Raw genomic sequence first — 19594 nt, 5'->3', positions numbered from 1 at the left:
GTATATCAGATTTCAGTCCGTCACTAATCAAGAATAGTAATATCAATAATGTACCCTGTGAAACAGACAGCTAGTTTTAATTCTGACCAGTTAGTTGATAACAATGTATTAATGATATTATCTTTCTCATTTACTACACAGGTATAAGGGTTATGCATGATGATGAAACATCAATGTAATGAAAGTTATTGGTCAATACCTGTCAAAAGAAGGTCATCAATGTCATCATCATCATCGTCGTCATCCTTGGATAGATCATCTTCTTCAGGTGCTGAACTATCAAAGGCTTCTGTTGTGATTTCATTATCCTCATCGTCATCTTCTTTGCCGATCTCTTCAGCTGAATCCTTCACCTCATCATCATCATCATCATCATCATCATCATCGTCTTCTGTGTCATCAGAAATGTCTGAGACATCTATAACAGTCTGTCCTGAATCCTCGACTGTTTTGTCATTGTCATCGGCACCACTGTCCTCACTGACTTTGCCATCATCGTCATCATCAGTGTCCTTTAAATCTGTAGAGTCATCAGTTGTATCCTCAGCTAATGTGTCTGAGATATCCATATCCTCACTATCAGCAAGATCGACTTTGATATCATCATCGTCATCATCGTCATCTTCTAGGTCAATGGGTTTAGTATCGTCATCTGTTTGGTCAACATCTATGCTATGATCTTCCTCATCAACATTATCATCATCATCATCTGCAGTCGAAACAGGAGCATCATCTGTGGCTTCATCACTGGCAGCAGCAGCAGGACCAGCTACAGCATTTTCATCCTCTTCATTATCACCATCATCATCATCATCATCATCATCATCAGTGGAAGCAGCATCACTGGCATCCTCATCTGTAATTGCTTCAGTTTCAGCTTCAGCTATGGTGTCATCCTCCTCTCCATCATCTCCAGCAGAAGTTTCTGTCTCTGTGTCATCAACATCAATCAGAATGGGGCCCTCATCCTCATCAATCTCAGCAATGACCTCTGCAGCAGCTTCATCTTCACCTTCATTTTCCTCTGCCACCTCATCAGCTGCAGCTGCTTCTTCCTCCTCCTCCTCCTCTTCCTCATCATCAGCCTCAGCAGCAGCCACCTCTGGAACAGCCTCTTCCACCTCCTCCTCATCCTCCTCATCAGCCTGTGGAGCAACCTCTTCCTCCTCCTCCTCATCATCCTCCTCATCATCAGCCTCTGAAGCCACTTCTTCCTCCTCATCATCACCCTCCTCATCATCACCCTCCTCATCATCAGCCTCTGAAGCCACCTCTTCGTCCTCATCATCATCTTCTTCAGTCGCTGCAGCAGAGTCCTCTTCATCTGCTTCACCATCATCGTCATCGTCATCATCATCATCCTCAACTACCTCGGCCTCAGCTGCTGCTTCCTCTTCCTCATCCTCTTCCTCCTCTTCTTCATCTTCTTCCTCCTCTTCCTCACCCTCATCATCTTCTTCCTCATCTTCATCCTCTTCTTCCGTATCCTCATCCTCTCCATCCTCTCCATCCTCTTCCTCATCTTCCACTTCATCTACATCATCTTCCTCTTCCTCCTCCTCTTCCTCCTCCTCCTCTACTTCCGCAACTGGTTCCTTTTCCTCGGCAAACATCCCTGCAACTACAGAATTAACAGCGTAAAAGTGACATTCAGTGCAGTGGGCCGTAACCAAAAAGATAACAATAAGGCCCATAATTCATTCTTTTCAAGACAACACAACACACTGCAACACAATTAACACAATATCTTTATTGTGTACTCATAATGCTTACACCTGACAAGCTGCTCTCTGCTCACCTGAGACATATACACCTAGTAGTGAGTTTACACTACATGAATACCTCAGTGTGTATGTGCTGTTATCATTATTCCATATCATAAATATGGCCAATATAATGCTTTCTCTACATTACTGTACATTGCAGCAGTGGCGTAAACATAATGACAGTGTTCCATGCAGGAGACCTCAAAGACTGACTCCATACAAAATGACAAATGCATATATAGTTATACTTGCAGATGTTGACTTGTTTGAGGAAAATAATAGTTCAGAAATTGTCAATTCACAAAGAGTAATTCTGTCAGTGAAGAGTTGTTATTTCTGTGGTAGTGAGGGAGAATACTCTCATGGTTATGATGCTGGGTATGAAAAGCAATCCAAAACATTTAGAACCCCAGACCAAAAAAAAAACAACAGAACAGAACAGAACAAAACCAAACAATACAAAAGTCCTGTCAAGAATTAAAGCAGCAATCAGCAGTAGAACAAATAACAAAGCCTCCTCCCAACCCCGTTTTAGTAAAGAGCTGAGGGTTGGGGCTGGAGAAATGTCATCACTCTCAAATTCATAGACAGAGCTATGTATGCAAGTACTGACCATCCATGGTGGGGGTTCTACTAAGCTATATGGAATTGTTTTAAGAAGGTCGTGCCAAGGATAATTTTGATATTTCATTTAGAATTTTAAGTATCAAAAATAAATATTATGGCCTTACTGCTTTTAGCCCATACAAACGCATTGAATAACCGATTCACTACATGGAACAACAGATAGTCCCCCAAAAAATATCAAAAGGAAGTTTGTTCTGAAGTGTCTGTCCTATATCTGAGAGGTATAAGAAAGATCAGATATATTTTGTCATGTATTTAACCCCTTTTTTTTGCACTAAACAGATATCTCTAGCTTTAGCTGTTGGATTGTTATGGGGATTTTTTTTAATGCTAATTAGATTTCCGCTGGGGCACGGACATCAACCTTTGAGGGTTTTAACGATGTTTTGAGGCTATATAGTGTTTGTTTACATTTATGGTGTTTTCTTTACATTTTCTTTGTTTACAAAGAAAGTAAAACAAGCTTATACTTTGGGTTCTGACGGGGTACAACAGTAAAAACAGTAACAAGGTGTGAGCGTTTCTTTGCAAGAATCGGGTGACATCCCCAGATCAAGCCCTGAACTACACAAAAACCTCCCGGGGGRCATGACAGAACGTTCTAAGAGAATCTTATAAATGTCCTTGAGGACATCACCGGAACCAACCAGGTAGTAGACAAAAACATCCAGGGTACCATGACAAAATGTTCTAAGAACGTCCTACAAACATCATTGGGGACGTCCTCGGAACAAACCGGGAACTAGACAAAACCTCCACAGGACCATGACACAACGCCGTGAAGACTTTAGGCGGCCATTTCATAATGTCCCAGGGATGTCCTAAATACTCGTTATTGTTTGCAGGGCAGTATTCACATTGAAACATGTGTTTACAAGATGCAGTATTGGTGAATTCATGCTCACACAAATGAGTTATGTGTTTAACTAATACTATTTGTACCATAGTACTACTAAATAATAAGATACATCGAGAGAAACTGTAGTGGTCTATTTAACAACTGCAATCGACTACGACAGTTGAAATGTGTATTTACTGAGTTTTATTGTACTATTCGATTTTTCCTACTACAAAATAAACATCTAGAAGACATGTAGTGACCATATATTACAGTGATCATGAATTAAGGCTACTGGACAAGTTGTCTAGAGTAGCTTCTGGGAGTATAATTACGGTGTCTGGGAACAAATAGAGCCAGCAGTTACACACAGATACAGGCTAGTAATATCACATTACATAGCAATTATTGACAGGATTGCACCCATTTTCCAAAAGTTGCTCTGGCYACAGCGCAAATGACCGCTTACGTCACGCAGCAAAATGCCTCATTCCCATCAAAAAGATGTATCGATCATCATCACATGCCTGATGTTATTTCCTGACAAATTCGTTTTCAATATGAGCATCATATAAAGAACAGGAGGGCACAGACCTTGTTTTCTGGACGGTAGGAATGCAGCTATGAGGTAGGAAGGAAGGGGATTCCAACAGCAAGAGGTTAGAACACAAAAAATAATATTAAAACACGATCCACGTTCCTTGACAAGTACACAACGTGTGACTATGGATACAGAGTTAAAGTACTGTAAGTAGCCAAGTTACTACGATGGTTATGCGGAGGAAAACTAAGCATTTTAGCAAAGCCACAAAACAACAAAACCATTTGTTAGCACTGCGCAATAGCATGATTAGAGTAAATGACCATTGAGTGTGCTTACCGGTTTGTGCATTTGCTACGTTGTCATTTTAGTTGAACTACATTAGATCTAATGTAGTTTACATATAGTAAACATCTACATGTATGTTTACCTATAAACATGGAAAGCATGGCCATGGTACATTCAGCCTCAGCTTGTAACTCTTCCACGAACCATCGTACATCTTTTGGGACGGTTTTACAGTTAAGTGCCAAGGTGAACATCCATAAAATATCACACTCCACAAAATCTACCCCATTAACCTCAGCCTGTATCACCTTTTCAAGTCCTAAAACGTGGAACAGCTAACCTACATTAATCAATGTTGAAATGTTCCAATTTGATTAGGTCATAAAAAACTAAAACACGCATCATTTCATTAGTCAATCTTTTATTTTGCTTGTGCGTTTTGTCAATGATGTGAGGGCTTCTAAAGAGTGTGAGGGGAATGGCATAGTGTAGATAAGCGGTGGAAAAATAAGCGATGGAATGGTTTCAAAATACCATAGAGAAGGATAGAAGGGCAGAATCCTTAGGTATTAGACAGCAGTGTGTTAAGAGAGATTTAGGCCTACATTCTGTTAGGGTTTCTGGCACAGCCAAGCATGTATAGCATATCTTACCCTACAGATGTAGGATCTTAATACGAGGCAGCTTGCTACAGCAGGATCCTGCAGCAACCGGAAATGTGAATTATTATGTGGATTATAATTAATGGACATTTTTGTAGGGGTTGAAAATCAAGTCTGAAATTTCCAAGTGGAAATTACAAACTTCGGGAGCCTTTTTAAACCACATACACTACAACTTTTAAAATGTCCTGCATTGCAGGAAAGTTCTACCGCAACTGGGTGATCAAATTAAGATCCTACATCTGTACAGCAGATTACAAATGGTGTAGGTCTTGTAGGTCTGACTCCATGCAGTGACCCTGCATTTCAGCAGCAGGTTTGGAGTGACTAATCGCGCAGCACGTCTAAGCTCTTGCTGAAAGAAACAAGGCTTTCACTTCTAAAGCGTCATTAGTGGCCCGGATAAGTGCATTTTGTTATCTCAGGTCATGCGGACGCCTGCTAAACTCTAAAGCCAAGCCCACGTCCTCACAATAACCTGTAGCTTTGTGTCAGTCCTTTAAGGAAACAGGATGTAGAGTAGCAGGCAGAAGAGTTAGTGTTCACGTTGACTGACAATAGCACTATAGCCAGGAAGCATTTCTCGACAAAGAGGTGTTTTCCTTTCCCTAACAGCTGTGGCACAAAGAGCATGAAGGAGACGGCTTTTATAATACATTGATGAATAAGTAAACGGCAAAATTAATAGATGCATGAATACAAACCTTTTTTCTTAACCGGATGTAGCTCACCTAAATAGCAGAGGGGCGACAAAGATGTCAGCTTAAGAAAGGAACCAACCAAATAGATTTAGTAAAACATTGATGAAGGCAGAATAAATGATGAATGTGGATCAGAGTGGAAGAACGGTTTTTCTTCAGCTGCAGGCAGCTTATTCTCAACTCTTAAAAATCACTAAGGAGCTAAAGAGTACAAGTCAACTCAATGAAAGGCGGTACTGTAGGCTACACAACAACAGCAACAACAGCTAGTAGGCTACATTTTGTTTACTATGCATCTCAGAGCAAAGGTGGATTTAGTGAAATGATTGGACTAGTCAGCCATTCTTCAAAGGAGATTTGAAAATACACCAACCTCGTTTGTGCTAAACCGGCACTAGCTATGAATAGCAGATATCCACATTATGATGMTTTTTTCCCCCCTCAGAAGTTAAGTGAGAGGAAAATGTTCGTTCTCCAGGGTGTGTTTGATGTTTTGGGGATGTGTTTGAGATATAGCTCCTTTCAAAGCACATTAGCCTGAGGGATAAAGTTTCCAGGTTGTGTAAATAAATTAAAGCAACAAATAATATTTWAAAGTTTATCCTGAGGCCAGGGTAGAAATGTATTTAATAATTTGTTATTTAGTGCTATGATTCTCTATTAGGAAGTTGGCATTGCTTTGGTGTCATAACCTGGAAACTATACTGTGCCCTGAGAGTGGTTAGAGTGGCTAGGCTACAGTGAGACAGTGTGCCTGTTTTAGAGTAGCTACTCTAAAGTGAGACCGAAATAGTCTCTGCCCTTTGAGTCGTAACTCACAGACAGCTGTCAAACCGCCAGGCAGGTCAGCATCTTTCTGCATTAGTCCACTGAGCTATGCATAGCCATTGTGGGGACGACCATTCCCTCTTGCTTTCTCTCTTTCTCTATTATCTCCCTTCGTCTTGCACCTCCACCCCTCCACAGACTCACTCTCTCCATCATTTAACAGGGAGCAGAGGTCACAGTTACGTGTGTGTGTGTGTGTGCGCGCGCATGTGTGTGTGTGTGTGTGTGTTTGCGTGCGTGCGTGAGTGTGTGTGTGTGATTCCGATATGACTGAGGCAAGGAGGGGTGCAGAGTGGTCAGTTGAGATACGTAGAAACTTTAGTCTGTCTGACAGACACCTTCGGATGATAAGCTACTGTCATACTGAATGTATACAATACAGTATGTTCATTTGTATTGTTAATGAACTCAAATGTGCATTATATGCCTGTTTCCTAATACATGTTTTTACCCAATACCTACTGTACCTTTTACATTTTAATGCACTCTATTGGCCTAGGCAGAAGGTCACTGCTCTAAGGCCAGGGGTACTGTTMATCCCCAGATGGCATAATACTATTATCTGAAATACCATCCTTATAGAAGTGACCTAATAACAGTGTGTGTGCATCCCGGTAATCAATGGCATATGGTATGATTTAGAAAAACAACAATAATGCAGCAGCTGCCTGTATAGAGTTAGTCCATCTGTGTAGGTTTTAATTGATTCACTCCAGCTCTAATTTCATGTGTGTGTTCATATTAAAACTACATTGGTTTCTTCATTGGGACTGAAATCAGTGCCTAAATTCTGCGTTCCCTTTACTGCACAACAACTGTAAGTTACATTTATTTGCCTACATTAATATTCTGTACTGTGATTCAGTAATGGCTGCTGTAGGCCTACTGTATGTGTGGTGCTGCTGCTAAATTGACTTAATACATTTGCTCTGCCAAATCACACTGTTGTGCGTTCATTCCTCTGCCACAAATCATTACTGTTTAGCAGGAAGTTTGTCCCTGAACTGTAGTACAGTAGTTGTCCTCCACACTGTGGTATGCTTAGAMCTCCTCTTATAAAAGTAAATTGCTAGGTTGTCATTGAAATTGAATGCCTGATGTCAAGTTGCCTTCCTGTTTCAATAAGGCTGGTAAAAATGCATTTAATACCCAGCTGAATTTTAGGCTAAACTAAGGAATTGAGATTAGCACCMTGGCTATATCAGATATCCTTTAGCTAACATTGTATAAACTGTATGAGCTGATGTTGTTGTGAAAGACACCTAACATGAACTGCTGAGTATAATGTTGATAATGATGGTTTGGAGCAAGCTTGGAGATGAGATGTGCACATTAAAGTGAGCGTGGCGAGCACAGTGGGTGGTGAAAAGACACAAGCAAGGGATTGATGAGAGAGAGAGGTGATTTCTGCTTTCTTTGGATGACTTTATTTTCTTTTTTTAGAACAGTCACACACAAATGTGGTACAGGAGTTAAAGGTAGGTCGAGAGCCTTGTTCTTCCGCTTCAAAATTCTTCTGCGTGAAAGGCTGGAAAACAGTGTCCCGTTCTTTAGTTTGGAGTTCGGATTTGGGAATGAATGTCACCTCCTACGTTTCTGTTATTAGCTTGTACAGATGGACGTGGTGCTGTATTTAATATTACAATACATCATCTACTATGAGATATGATAAACAGTGTCGGGTTGATATGTGTGCTATACACAGTCGTGTGTGAGTGTTTATTAAACCACAAGCTAGCCTTGGAAAGAAGCTTGGCTATGGTTCACAMGTTCTCAATCTGCCAGACTCATCCTGCATCACACCCTAAGCCATATAGACTTAAGGGCTGAATTGTTACAGGGGAGCCATTAACTGAATATGTGAACCTATAGAGGTGAAATGGTGGAAGTGAAATGGTATAAATCAAACAGCTTGACGTTGAATGTGGCATGACCTGCCAGGTGACTCGTCAAGTCACAGTGGGTCAGCCCTTTTTTTKTTTTTGAAATAACATGGTGGTTCGTTTATTATGTTACTGTTGTTGCTGTTGTTTCATCTATTATTAGGGTGGCTCAAGAGACAACTTGTGAAATATACCTTCGATTTCCTCCTCCTCGGGTGCTACCAGGCTGGAGACAAAGGTCAGAAGCAGTTTGCCCCAGTCAGTGGACTCCTCCACCGCCTCGTTCACCACTTTCATGGGGTCCGAGCTGATATGCTGAATGCTTCCTGAGAGTGTGGTGAACAGGCTGTGTGAGCCAAGATTTAATAGCATAATATAGCCAGCATGCATTTACACACACCCTTTCTCTACACACACATAAACCTGGACTAAAAGACTTAAGGAATACCCAATTAATTACCACCACATTATATTATACACAATAAAAACAGTCATTTGACAATATGCTGTCCTTAATCTTTCAAATGCAATCATACTGTACACCGTTCAAATGTTCTGCACTTAGAGAACAATATGAGAACAAGCAAATCACAACAAAGGAATTTATACCCAGAAACAAATTCAGCAATATAGACTATAGATATGAAGATGAATGTGCACATGACTATTAACTATAGCTTGGAACTAATCAACTATAACCAATGTGATGTAGTATAACATATCCTCTGTCCATCCATGGTCCAATGGGTAACTTCAAATGTCTGTATACGGTGTAGACCACCACCTGTTGCGCCATTCTTTACAGCTTTCTGCTGTGCAGTGCAGGCAAACCGCGTGAGACAGACATTTCCATTTCGTCAGAGGCAGAGACATACAGAAGGCAATAGGCATCCATGACAGGTAAACATGCAACACACTACAGGACATGTCAGACACCACTGCCAGTGAAGTGTACCCCAGCACTGTGTTAGTGACAACTCTCAGCAGAATATGACTGACTGGTCTTTAGAGATTGCATTTTAGACTCTTGAGTGCTCTTTAGTGATCAATTATCAAAGCAGTATTACTGATATTCAGAAGAGAGTGATTGTTAGTTATTTAATCCATAGTAGTGTTCAATCAGACTGAGTGGGTTAAGGAAACACGGTTGATATAGCCAAATTCAACAAAGGAACATTTTGGTTCCTGGAATTGAACATATTCACGTGGGAATTAATTGTCTATGCAATTCAGAACAAATAGATGTCTCAGCTAAAGACAATATCTAAAGGCTTATTTCAAGTGTATCCAAAGGTATTTATCATAACATGAGTTAATGGACTGATTACTTGCTATATTAGTCGCTTATAATCAATTGTATTATATTTAATTTTATTAAATTAATTAGTTTTATCTTCTCCTTTAAAGTTAGTTGCTACAGTATGTCAATCCAAACTCACTAAGGGCCTCAGAGGCCTCAAATCAGCATGACAAAGTTAAAAGCGTAGTATAATGGCTTGCCTCTAGACCTTCCTGCATCCTTAATTACTTTCCTGACAGCGGGAGGTGGGGAGACCCCTGTTAGGAGGAGAGGTACATAAGCAGTGGCACAGGGACAGGGACAGTGAACAGTCTCCATCACATGCACATGATCAATGCGGGGAGAACAGACTCCAGAGTGATGCATTCTGGGAGGAAGAACTGGACAGTCTTACCACAAGAAACAATGGCACAGAGACACAATTACTCACGATTCACAACCACCGTATGGTGACAGAAGAACTCAACGTCATCATAGACGTTCATCACAATGGAAACAAAGATTGGCCGTAGTGTAGAGAACACATCAACATACGAACAGTAAACACCCATAGTGCAATAGGAGTGAGAAACAGGATAGAACAGCAACATGCTGTGCTGTAACTATAGCAAACACAGTATGTCTTTCACTCTTTATTGAATCTGCTATAACAACAGTTCTTCCTCTGTGCTTGGCATGTTTTTATTTTAAATGTATTCTCATTGACTTGATTAATTTGTTCCAATAAATAATGTGCAATAACATAATGCTGTGATTTGAAGCAGTACATCAAAATTCATGACATTGAGTAACAATGTGAAATTGACTCCAACTAGGAATACTAATGAAATACTGATTAATTCAGTGGCATTTGTTTGATTGGCACTTCAACCTACGTCATAAAGCAGAAAAAAAMATATCCCTCAATGCTTGTGCATTTGAACCCCTCACATTGTCCTCTATCTACACTGGTTCCTGGCATGGAGACTGCAACTAAATCCACAGAAATAAATGACATATTAACCTGAAAGAAGTGGTAAAGAAGGCAAGGGACTTGGGAGTGGAAAGGGAATCAACCCTCCAAACTAAGTCCCTCATTACGGAAAGGCTATGTGGATTGTTCCAAAACACTTTGGAGGGTTTAGTTTAGAGAAACCAGTGAAGTGTGGGTGGCAGTATAACTAGCACCATGTCACCTGGCAACACATTCATTCCTGTATTCAGGAGGTCTCTGACACTACTTCCGTCAGGCTCCAGTTTGCAGGTGTCCCTCTTTAGCAGGAAGTTGAAGGAGTTAATGAAAGCACTGTTTTCCCTCTCTCTCTCGCTCCCTCTCCTCCCTCTCTCTCTCTCATTCTCCTCCCTTTCACTCTCCCTATCCTCCCCTGCCTCACTCTCCCCCTCTCCCTCTACCCCCCTCTCTCTAACGGGAAGCAATGGAGGCATGGCAATAGAATTGATTCAACTCCAATTGGACGCCTCCCAGGCTATGCAGTGCACATCAAGGGGAATTCCATTTCCTCACAGCCAGCACTCTTGCCCATTGTTCCAAAATGTTGGTTTAGTATTTAATTTTCACAGTGTCACCCTTTATTGAAATGTCATGGTGGGAAAAATTGCATCTTATTAAAAGTGCAATTTTAATACCCATTTGCTGTCCAACTAAATGGTTGTGTAATGGGCAGGTTCGTCATTTAACATTTTTGTAATGGGCAGACAGCCTTTTGCTTCACACATCTATTAGTTTGTGACCTTGGTGAAATCATTTAGCATTTTCCCTGCTACTGTACCTCTTTATGTGTTCAAAAAGTAGTATTTAATGGGTGTGGGGATGAAATAAGACATCTGCTGTCACTAACCACTGTCTACAAAAATACAAAACATTTAATAATACAAATTCCAAAACTCCATGTTGTATATCCACTTGGGTCCAGTACTATAAATATTTGAAATGATGACTGACAGGTACTCTAGCTATTCCCGTAAATTCCACTGTCTCTGGCAGTCTCCTTTCTGACAGTGAGGGGTTCAAATGAACAGAGAGGACCAGTCTAAGAAAGGGCGTCCAGCTACCCAGCCATCCCTCATAGAGAGAGACAGAGTGATACCGCTCAGTATCCTACAGGGGACCTAGTGCTATATATAGCTACCCGATTCTTAAAAGCAAGAACATGAGACTTTCTTTCGCTATTACTGTGTGGTCTTACAAACCAATTTGACCAAAAACCCTTTCGATTGGAACAGATTGATACCTGATAGATAATTTACTTATTTTTAAGATACATGTTGGTTACATACATTTACTGTGGTGCAGATTACACATTGTCCTCAAAGATTGTGGCTTCAAAGGCCATTTCCTTATATAAGATTAATATCATATGGGTATTTACATTATACTGTACGTGTTTGTTCTTTTTTGGAAATCTAGTAATTTATTAATATGTACATAGCTCCTGTTTTTCCTTTCAAGGGTTTATCCATGGTGCCAGGGTTTTGTGTGGTGATTATCACCCTCCCATTCCACATGTGTTGTCCTGGTGCCATACAGTATCCCCTGGTATATTCTTAGCCAACCATAACCCCCCTTTTCCTAATCTAATTTAGGGATGCGTGACCCCAGTCCTTTTGCTATCAATTAATACGTCTACTGTTTAATACATTCGTCAAGGACATKGTTTAGCTACAGTCTGACTTCTACACCTAATAAAGACTCTTGTATTGTTATGACTCGGCTGAGAGGCTTTGATAGAAATGGCCACAGCGTCAATTCCTTCCCATGATTCCATGTGGAATGGTTCAGGAGGTCAGGAGGTCATTCCTCCGTAGATGACCTTCGGTATTGGCCACATTCAATGCTCAGTAGTATGCATTGTAGAGGAAATCTATATCTCTCCTTGCAGGCTTATCTGCAACATAGAATATTCAATTATAAATATTAAAGCACATCAGATTGGTGTATCCTTCTCAAAAGCAGAACTCAATCAAAGAGAAAGGCATTCTCCATGGCCAGAAGGAGTTATTACTCAATACCACACAGTTAATAACACCAACACAAGCTGATATGCTCTCAATGTGCCATTATTGATGTTAGCATCAAGGCAATTGTGCATGAATTGAGACGGGAAAGGCAACTAAAGTTAACATAGGCCGGATGCATGGGAGCGATTGGCACACAATTAATTGGGATCATGTTGCCAGGAAATAAGGCTAAATAACACTGTCAAATAAATCAGACTAAAAATCTCATGTCTGACCACTTGACAGTAGCATAATAGTGATTTCAGGCTGTACTTGACTTGGGCAGAAGCTCACCTGAACTGAGTACTGTCACCTCAAATGTTCTTCTGCTTGAGTTCTTGCACCTCTTATCGAATATTATCTAAAAAAATATTGAGGAATTCCTGCAACTAAATATAAACGGTACAAGCACCCAAAATGAGTACCGGCACCTATTTCAGTCCAAGTCAAGCACTGATTTCAGGTGAATGTAATGGTTATTTTTCCTATAATCGTGGTGGCCTATTTTGCTCAATTATGTAAGGGCACAAAAAAACATGCAACACTCAAATTGTTGCGCCATTCTTTACAGCTTAACCTGGCACAAAACATTCTAGTACGTACTGTGATACAGCCTCAATAGATTCTAAAGCTTTCTGGTTATGTAATAATTGGTCAAATTAAATTGGCTGCGGCAGGAAATGCTACAGCCAACTTAAAATAGTACAGTTAGCTACACATTCATCACAAATGAGCACTTCATACACTAAACACATTTCACTGGACATCAAGTAAAAAAAACCACCACATATGGACCACACACACACACACCACACACCCACACACACCCACCCAACACACCCACCCACCCACACCCACACACACACACCACCACACACACACACCACACACACACACACAACCACAACACACACACACAACACACACACACATCACACACACACACACACACACACACACACATAAATACATTTCTTGTAATGAATGTTACTTTAATGTTACACACTACGGCGTTACACACTACAGCGTTATTGTAGTATGTTTTGTTAAACTACAAACAAACCAAAAAAGGTAAATAGTAGCTAGTTAAATGACACGTCAAGTGACTACTAAATAGGCTGTATACCTTTCCAATCACAAAGCAGCAATAAGTCAGTTCAGTGAAGGATTTATCATGGAAGCTATAGCCTTAAACTATTCACATAGGGAGATTATGGTGGACTTTATGAACGTATGTACAACTATGGTTGGCATCAGAGTTACCATCAGAACGGAGACACTGTATCTCTGCATTACCGTGAGTTTTTATTAGGCAAAATAGTCCACTTCAATTGCGATAATCTACTAGTGTGAAAAAGGTGTACAGACTCACTTAGTACCAGATGTAACCTGTGCAGCCTTGAATGAACCAGAATCAACACTTGATGGACCATGTGTACATGAATCCATTATTGCGTAGCATCAAGCCACCACAACACTGACTGGWGTGTGTGACAATTGCTCCCTGTCAGCAATTAAAGCATGCAGGTTGTTAGTAGCAGAGCGGAAGCGAACACACAGATGGGTATGAGCACTACACTGCAGGCAGAGAGTCTTTACCAGGTGGCAAACAGGGGTCGTCACAGTATAATGTATGATCTTTTTATTGGATGGGAACAGGATGGCACATGGGGATGGACAGGGTGAAAAGAGGAGGAAACTAGATTAGAAATGAGAGCGTGAACGTCGCTACGGAACTGAATAAATAAAGGGAGTGAGGTGCATGTGATTTCAGTGAAGGCTAGAATGACTTTGGGTTGGTGGACTAGACTCCACGCCCCCAGAGTACGTCAGCCTTCAACTACTATCGTGACTTGTGAGTTAATCGGATCTGCAGTACGTGACAATGGTGGCCCACTTTTGAAGTTTGCTTCAAAAATGTATGTGCAAGGTCTGACATGGAAGACCTTTTACATGAAATGAAATGTGAATGGCATATGACATGAAAATGGAGAAAGAATCCATGTACACCAATGACAATTTCTCGCACGTACTGATCCACATCGGCAAACAGCAAACTCTCAAACACTGAAAATTGTCATTGTACAACTTTATTTTTAAACCACAAAATCACACTGAAAACAACTTTAAAGAATACAATACATTACACATTCCCTCTACAGAGAGTTTCACCATTACGTCTGCAARAGTTGTAATGAACTATATCAATCATAATTCTGTGATACAATAACATCCCTACTGACTGAAGCAATGTATCTCAAAACTAATCTACCAGTAAATCTATTTGGCTATTTGACTCAAAGCTGTTTGACTGGGAGAGAGGCATGGCTAATTCTGCCAAACCCTCTCAGCAACTGCTGCAGATAGGGCCCAGGCCCAGTAAACTGCAATGCTATGCCCTATCTATCTTTGTCACTGTCAGTACTATTAGTAACCAGACAATGAGCTCCTGGCTACCCTGAGAGCCCACACGCCGTTGGATAAAGTAGTGCCAGCCTGGAAACAACAAGCTACTGGGCCTTATCGCTTTCACTGAGCTCGCTGCATTCCTGTATCGCCTGTTTAAGCCATTATCTATGAACTTGTTTCACCCAAGCTAAAGGTTAAGGCTAAATTATTAAACAAACCTTAGAAGAGGGACTATTTACACTACATGACAAAAAATATGTGGACACCTACTCATCGAACATCTCATTTTAGAATCATGGGCATTATTAGGGAGTTGGCCTCTCCCCTTTGCTGCTATAACAGCCTCCTCTCTTCTGGGAAGGCTTTCCACTAGATGTTGGAACATTGCTGCAGGGACTTGCTTCSATTCAACCACAAGAGCATTAGTGAGGTTGGGAACTGATGTTGGGCGATTAGGCCTGGCTCGCAGTCGGCTTTCCAATTCATTCCAAAGGGGTTCGATGGGGTTGAGGTCAGGGCTCTGTGCAGGCCAGTCAAGTTTACCCACACCAATCTCGACAAACCATTTCTGTATGGACCTCGGTTTGTGTACTCGGGCATTGTCATGCTGAAACAGGAAAGGGCCTTCCTCAAACTATTGCCACAAATTGTATGCTGTAGCGATTTCCCTTCACTCGAACTAGCACGAACCATGAAAAACTGCCCCAGACCATAATTCCTACTCCACCAAACTTTACAGTTGACACTATGCATTGGGGCAGGTAGCATTCTCCTGGCATCCGCCAAATCTAGATTAGTCTGTCGGACTGCCAGATGGTGAAGCGGGATTCATCACTCCAGAGAACCTGTTTCCATTGCTCCAGAGTCCAATGGCYGTGAGCTTTACACCACTCCATCTGAAGCTTGGCATTGCGCATGGTGATCTTAGGCTTTTGTGCGGCTGCTCGGCCATGGAAACCCATTTCATGAAGCTCCCAACAAACTGTTCTTGTGCTGACATTGCTTGCAGAGGCAGTTTGGAACTCGGTAGTGAGTGTTGCAACCGAGGACAGACAATTTTTAGCACTCTGTGGTCCCGTTCTGTGAGCTTGTGTGGCCTACCACTTRGTGGCTGAGCCATAGTTGCTCCTATACCTTTCCACTTCACAATAACAGCACTTACAGTTGACCGGGGCAGCTCTAGCAAGGCAGAAATTTGACGAACTGACTTGTTGGAAAGGTGGCATCCTATGATGGTGCCACGTTGAAAGTCACTGAGCTCTTCAGTAAAGGCCATTCTACTGCCAATGTTTGTCTATGGAGATTGCATGGTGTGTGCTCGATTTTATACACCTGTTGTTGTGGCTGAAATAGCCGAATCCACTCATTTGAAGGGGTGTCCACATACTTTTGTATAAATAGTATAAAATGGGATCATATCTATATCCACATCATTAAAAACCAGAGTCTAAACGACCAAGATTACTCAATGCATGATGCATCACATAAACTACTGCCCCTTTTCATCCTAATGAGCCCCAACAAGGAAAAAGGAAGCCTAGCTCTAACCTACAGAYACCTATGATGTATCAGGTAGAAAGCAAAAACGAAACCCTAACACAGATAAGTAACATCCCAATGCATGGTGGTAGGAACAGTATAGGAGGAAAGGAAAGGTTCAGGACTTACCTGTGAGGCCCTTGTAGTCCATCAGATCAAACATGATGATGGCCACACAAGACCAGGTGACGACCAGGGCTACGACCAGGATCCAMGCCATAGGGGAACTGAAGGTGGTGTACAGGTCGTCAGTTGCGGTCCTCTTGGTCACCCTGGCTGGGGGGTGTCCTGCCTCTCCATTTTTGCTCTCAATGACCATGGTTGTGGTGAAGGATTGCGCTGGAAGAAAGGACAAAAGATAGGTTGTTGGCCTGATGCTGAACCAACCATAAAGGCCCAGTGAAGGGTTAGTTCATGAATAGACTGCACTGAGACAAGTTTTTGACAGGGGAATAGCTATACACTGAAGGTACTACACTGTATGGTACACAGTGTCAAAGGAATCCATATAATGTTTTGTGTGGAATGTGTTGTCTCTGTGATCTTTTGACTTAGCCATCAAAGAGCTCTCTCTCTAAATGAATATAAATCTCTGTAGCGTGGCAATTTGATTTGATGTTAAATGGAGAGAGATGGGCTGGCCATGCTTCCTTACAAACACAGCATATGACCTTTATGTGCGGGATTCATTTTACAAGGCTGCTCATCGATTTACCAGAATGTGGCAGACTAGGTCAGAATAAGCCATTGATTCTTGAGAAGGTGCAATAGTTAGAATGCAGTGTTCAGTCTCTAAAACGTTATCTGCTGCTTTTATACTGTGAAATCAGGCCGGTGCAAACCAGACAGAAGCTGTTGCTGGTGGCATGGGTCTCTGGTGTGTTTTCTTAGACGGCCCATGACAGAGATAGTATCCGACTGAAATGCCGCTCCAGACCCCATGATTTTTGTGTGTTGCATGTTTATGAACGTATGTATGTTGTGAGTGTGAAAGAGAGAGAAAAAGAAAGATAGAAAGAGAATAAGTGCATGTGTGTATTCGCCCAGCATGGCTCAGGCCACCTGTTGGATCTCTTCGCCATGGCACCCTGTTGTCAGCAATGGGGGATTATGGGTCCCCATGTCCCCTCAATCTGCTGACTCAAGAGGCTCTGCTAACAAACACCATATGCCCTGCTTCTTCTCACTTTGATTCAACAAAATACAATACATACTGTCATACTGCGACTAGCACGGTGTGTGTGTGTGTGTGTGTGTGTGTGTGTGTGTGTGTGTGTGTGTGTGTGTGTGTGTGTGTGTGTGTGTGTGTTTATGTATGTGCATTTGAGTGTGTTTGTCAGGGTTACAGTAATGGCATTTACAGAGTTGTAATATCCTGGAATCCAGGAGTAGTGGAGTGGGGATAGTGATGGAATGCATCACGCAAATGTGCTGTGCTGTAAAAGAATCAAAAAGAATGTACGCTTCAACACATCTACTTTACCTCTCTCCTGACCTCTTGCTGCCTGAAGTTGACGWCCCTGTCATGGGAACCCTAAGTAGTTCTCCACGACAACTGATCTCAGGACAGTAATTGAGAGCCAGTAATACAGTCTGATAGAGTCAGCCAACAAAACACTGGTATGATCTTATCCTCTCCTGGGTGCCCTCAATATATACTCTGATTCACTTCTAGGTCTATTTGAATTACTGTTGAATAGACGTTTTACACCCAGGCTCATGTTTGTTCAAATCAAGCCTTTCTTATTGGAACTGACGTGTAAGACTGAGGGAAAACAAGGTACATCAGACAGAATCATTAAGTTTGATTCCCAAAAGTAAGATAACGTCAACTTTTCTCAGTTGTAACAGTGAGGATGGATGTGGATTGTGCACGTGAAGTGCAAGATACTTAAAGCCGTGCTGAAGTCACAAGTGTTTCAAGGCTGCGTAGCAAATAGCCAATTATGCTATCATGATATACACTATTTTTTCAGAAGCTTCTAAATTGTCTGCAGAACTATGTCACGTTTTTAAACATTTAAAATGACAAATYAAATGACCTATAATAAGGAAGTAAAATGTAAAGACATACTTAGACTTGTGTAGATACTGTACCTTCGACTCCCTCAGTCATGGCAGTTTGAAAATGTAATTTCAGCAACAGAGTTGTGTTGAAAAAAATACATGCAGCGCCTCAGGGCTAATCCTGTTTGAGTCCTGATCYTCAAGGAGAGGATGGGACCATGCAAAAAGACCCTAAATATATTACACCTGGTGTCTGGACTGGATGTTTAATCCCCCCTAAAGKATCACAATGTAAAATATACCAAAGGGTCACAGTCTCAGGGTCTCTGAAGAGGTTCAGTTAATGTCCAGGAAGAGAGCAAAAAGTCGAGGGAAAAAGTTCCAGGGCCGGCCAGTGGAGAGTTCGGGATCCAGCCTAAAAGTTTCCCCTGCCCATGATTGGTGTAGATCAGGAAGCTTAGGACGGGACAYGGGCTTCAAGGTAACCTTAACCCAGGCTATTCTGCCCTGCCTGCCTGGGTTATTCTTAGAGCTAGCCGCACCAGCTGCATTCTGCTTTGCCTTTTTAGGCTGGGGGCGTGACCCCCTCCAACAGACCTGTGCTGTCATCGAGTAGGGTAGCAGAGGGGGCATCAGCACTGCTCTCCTGCACTGCCGTATCCATCTGCTGGCCTGGGACTGGGACTGGCAGACAGAGACGTCACGTCACTGACAGTGGAGGAAAATGGCCACAGGCAGGAGCTGTTCATCTGGCCTACAGACCTCTATTAGCCTGGCCTTGGTGCCAGACTGATAGCAGCCAAAGTGGATGCAGCCAAAGTGCCATGTTTACCTTGTGTTTACCTTTGTGAACATGGAATACAAGATAAAGACCACCACTGCTTCCCAACATTACCWGTCAAGAGCTGTGCCCATATTCTTATCTGGGTGCCAGCCAGTCTGGTCAGTCACTGCCCACTCACTAGGTACCTAGTCAACAGACTGGCACCTGGCAGCCACCAAGGCCTGCCTTAGGCATGGTTATTCCAATTATTGCTGGATTATCTTTACAGCTGTAAAGCCAAAGCATATCTGATGTGATTTCTGGAATATAACCACCTACATTGTATGAATCTCAGATTCATGAACCTCTCAAAARATGAATCAAAATCACCACAGAAATCCATGAAAATTGATGCTGCTGTTTGATTTTGTCCTTTAAATCTCCC

The 19594-nt window shown here is 41.8% G+C and overlaps 1 protein-coding gene across 20 annotated transcripts in view; it reads right to left on the bottom strand.

The window, feature by feature from the left end:
- LOC111972920 (triadin) overlaps positions 1 to 18925 on the bottom strand; it is a 56939-nt gene extending 38014 nt beyond the window's left edge. For 12 of the 20 annotated variants that reach the window (XM_070446516.1, XM_070446518.1, XM_070446517.1 and 9 more), the window contains exons 1-8: positions 18477 to 18925; positions 16509 to 16718; positions 14031 to 14069; positions 9635 to 9691; positions 8329 to 8460; positions 5427 to 5453; positions 3826 to 3852; positions 200 to 1621 (exon numbers count right to left, since the gene is read on the bottom strand). In XM_070446516.1, the coding sequence (XP_070302617.1) occupies positions 200 to 1621; positions 3826 to 3852; positions 5427 to 5453; positions 8329 to 8460; positions 9635 to 9691; positions 14031 to 14069; positions 16509 to 16718; positions 18477 to 18495 (1933 nt within the window). In that variant the 5' untranslated portion in view covers positions 18496 to 18925. Of the gene's footprint in view, positions 1 to 199; positions 1622 to 3825; positions 3853 to 5426; positions 5454 to 8328; positions 8461 to 9634; positions 9692 to 14030; positions 14070 to 16508; positions 16719 to 18453 lie in introns of all 20 variants that reach the window. The other 8 variants (XM_070446531.1, XM_070446532.1, XM_070446533.1 and 5 more) reach the window with 5 other exon arrangements.
- Between the last annotated feature and the right edge of the window lie 669 nt (positions 18926 to 19594).

This window comes from Salvelinus sp. IW2-2015, linkage group LG14, assembly GCF_002910315.2.
Source record: "Salvelinus sp. IW2-2015 linkage group LG14, ASM291031v2, whole genome shotgun sequence".
NCBI lineage: Eukaryota > Metazoa > Chordata > Actinopteri > Salmoniformes > Salmonidae > Salvelinus > Salvelinus sp. IW2-2015.
The sequence above is the reverse complement of the archived record's forward strand: the minus strand, read 5'-3'. Positions and strand labels throughout refer to the sequence as shown.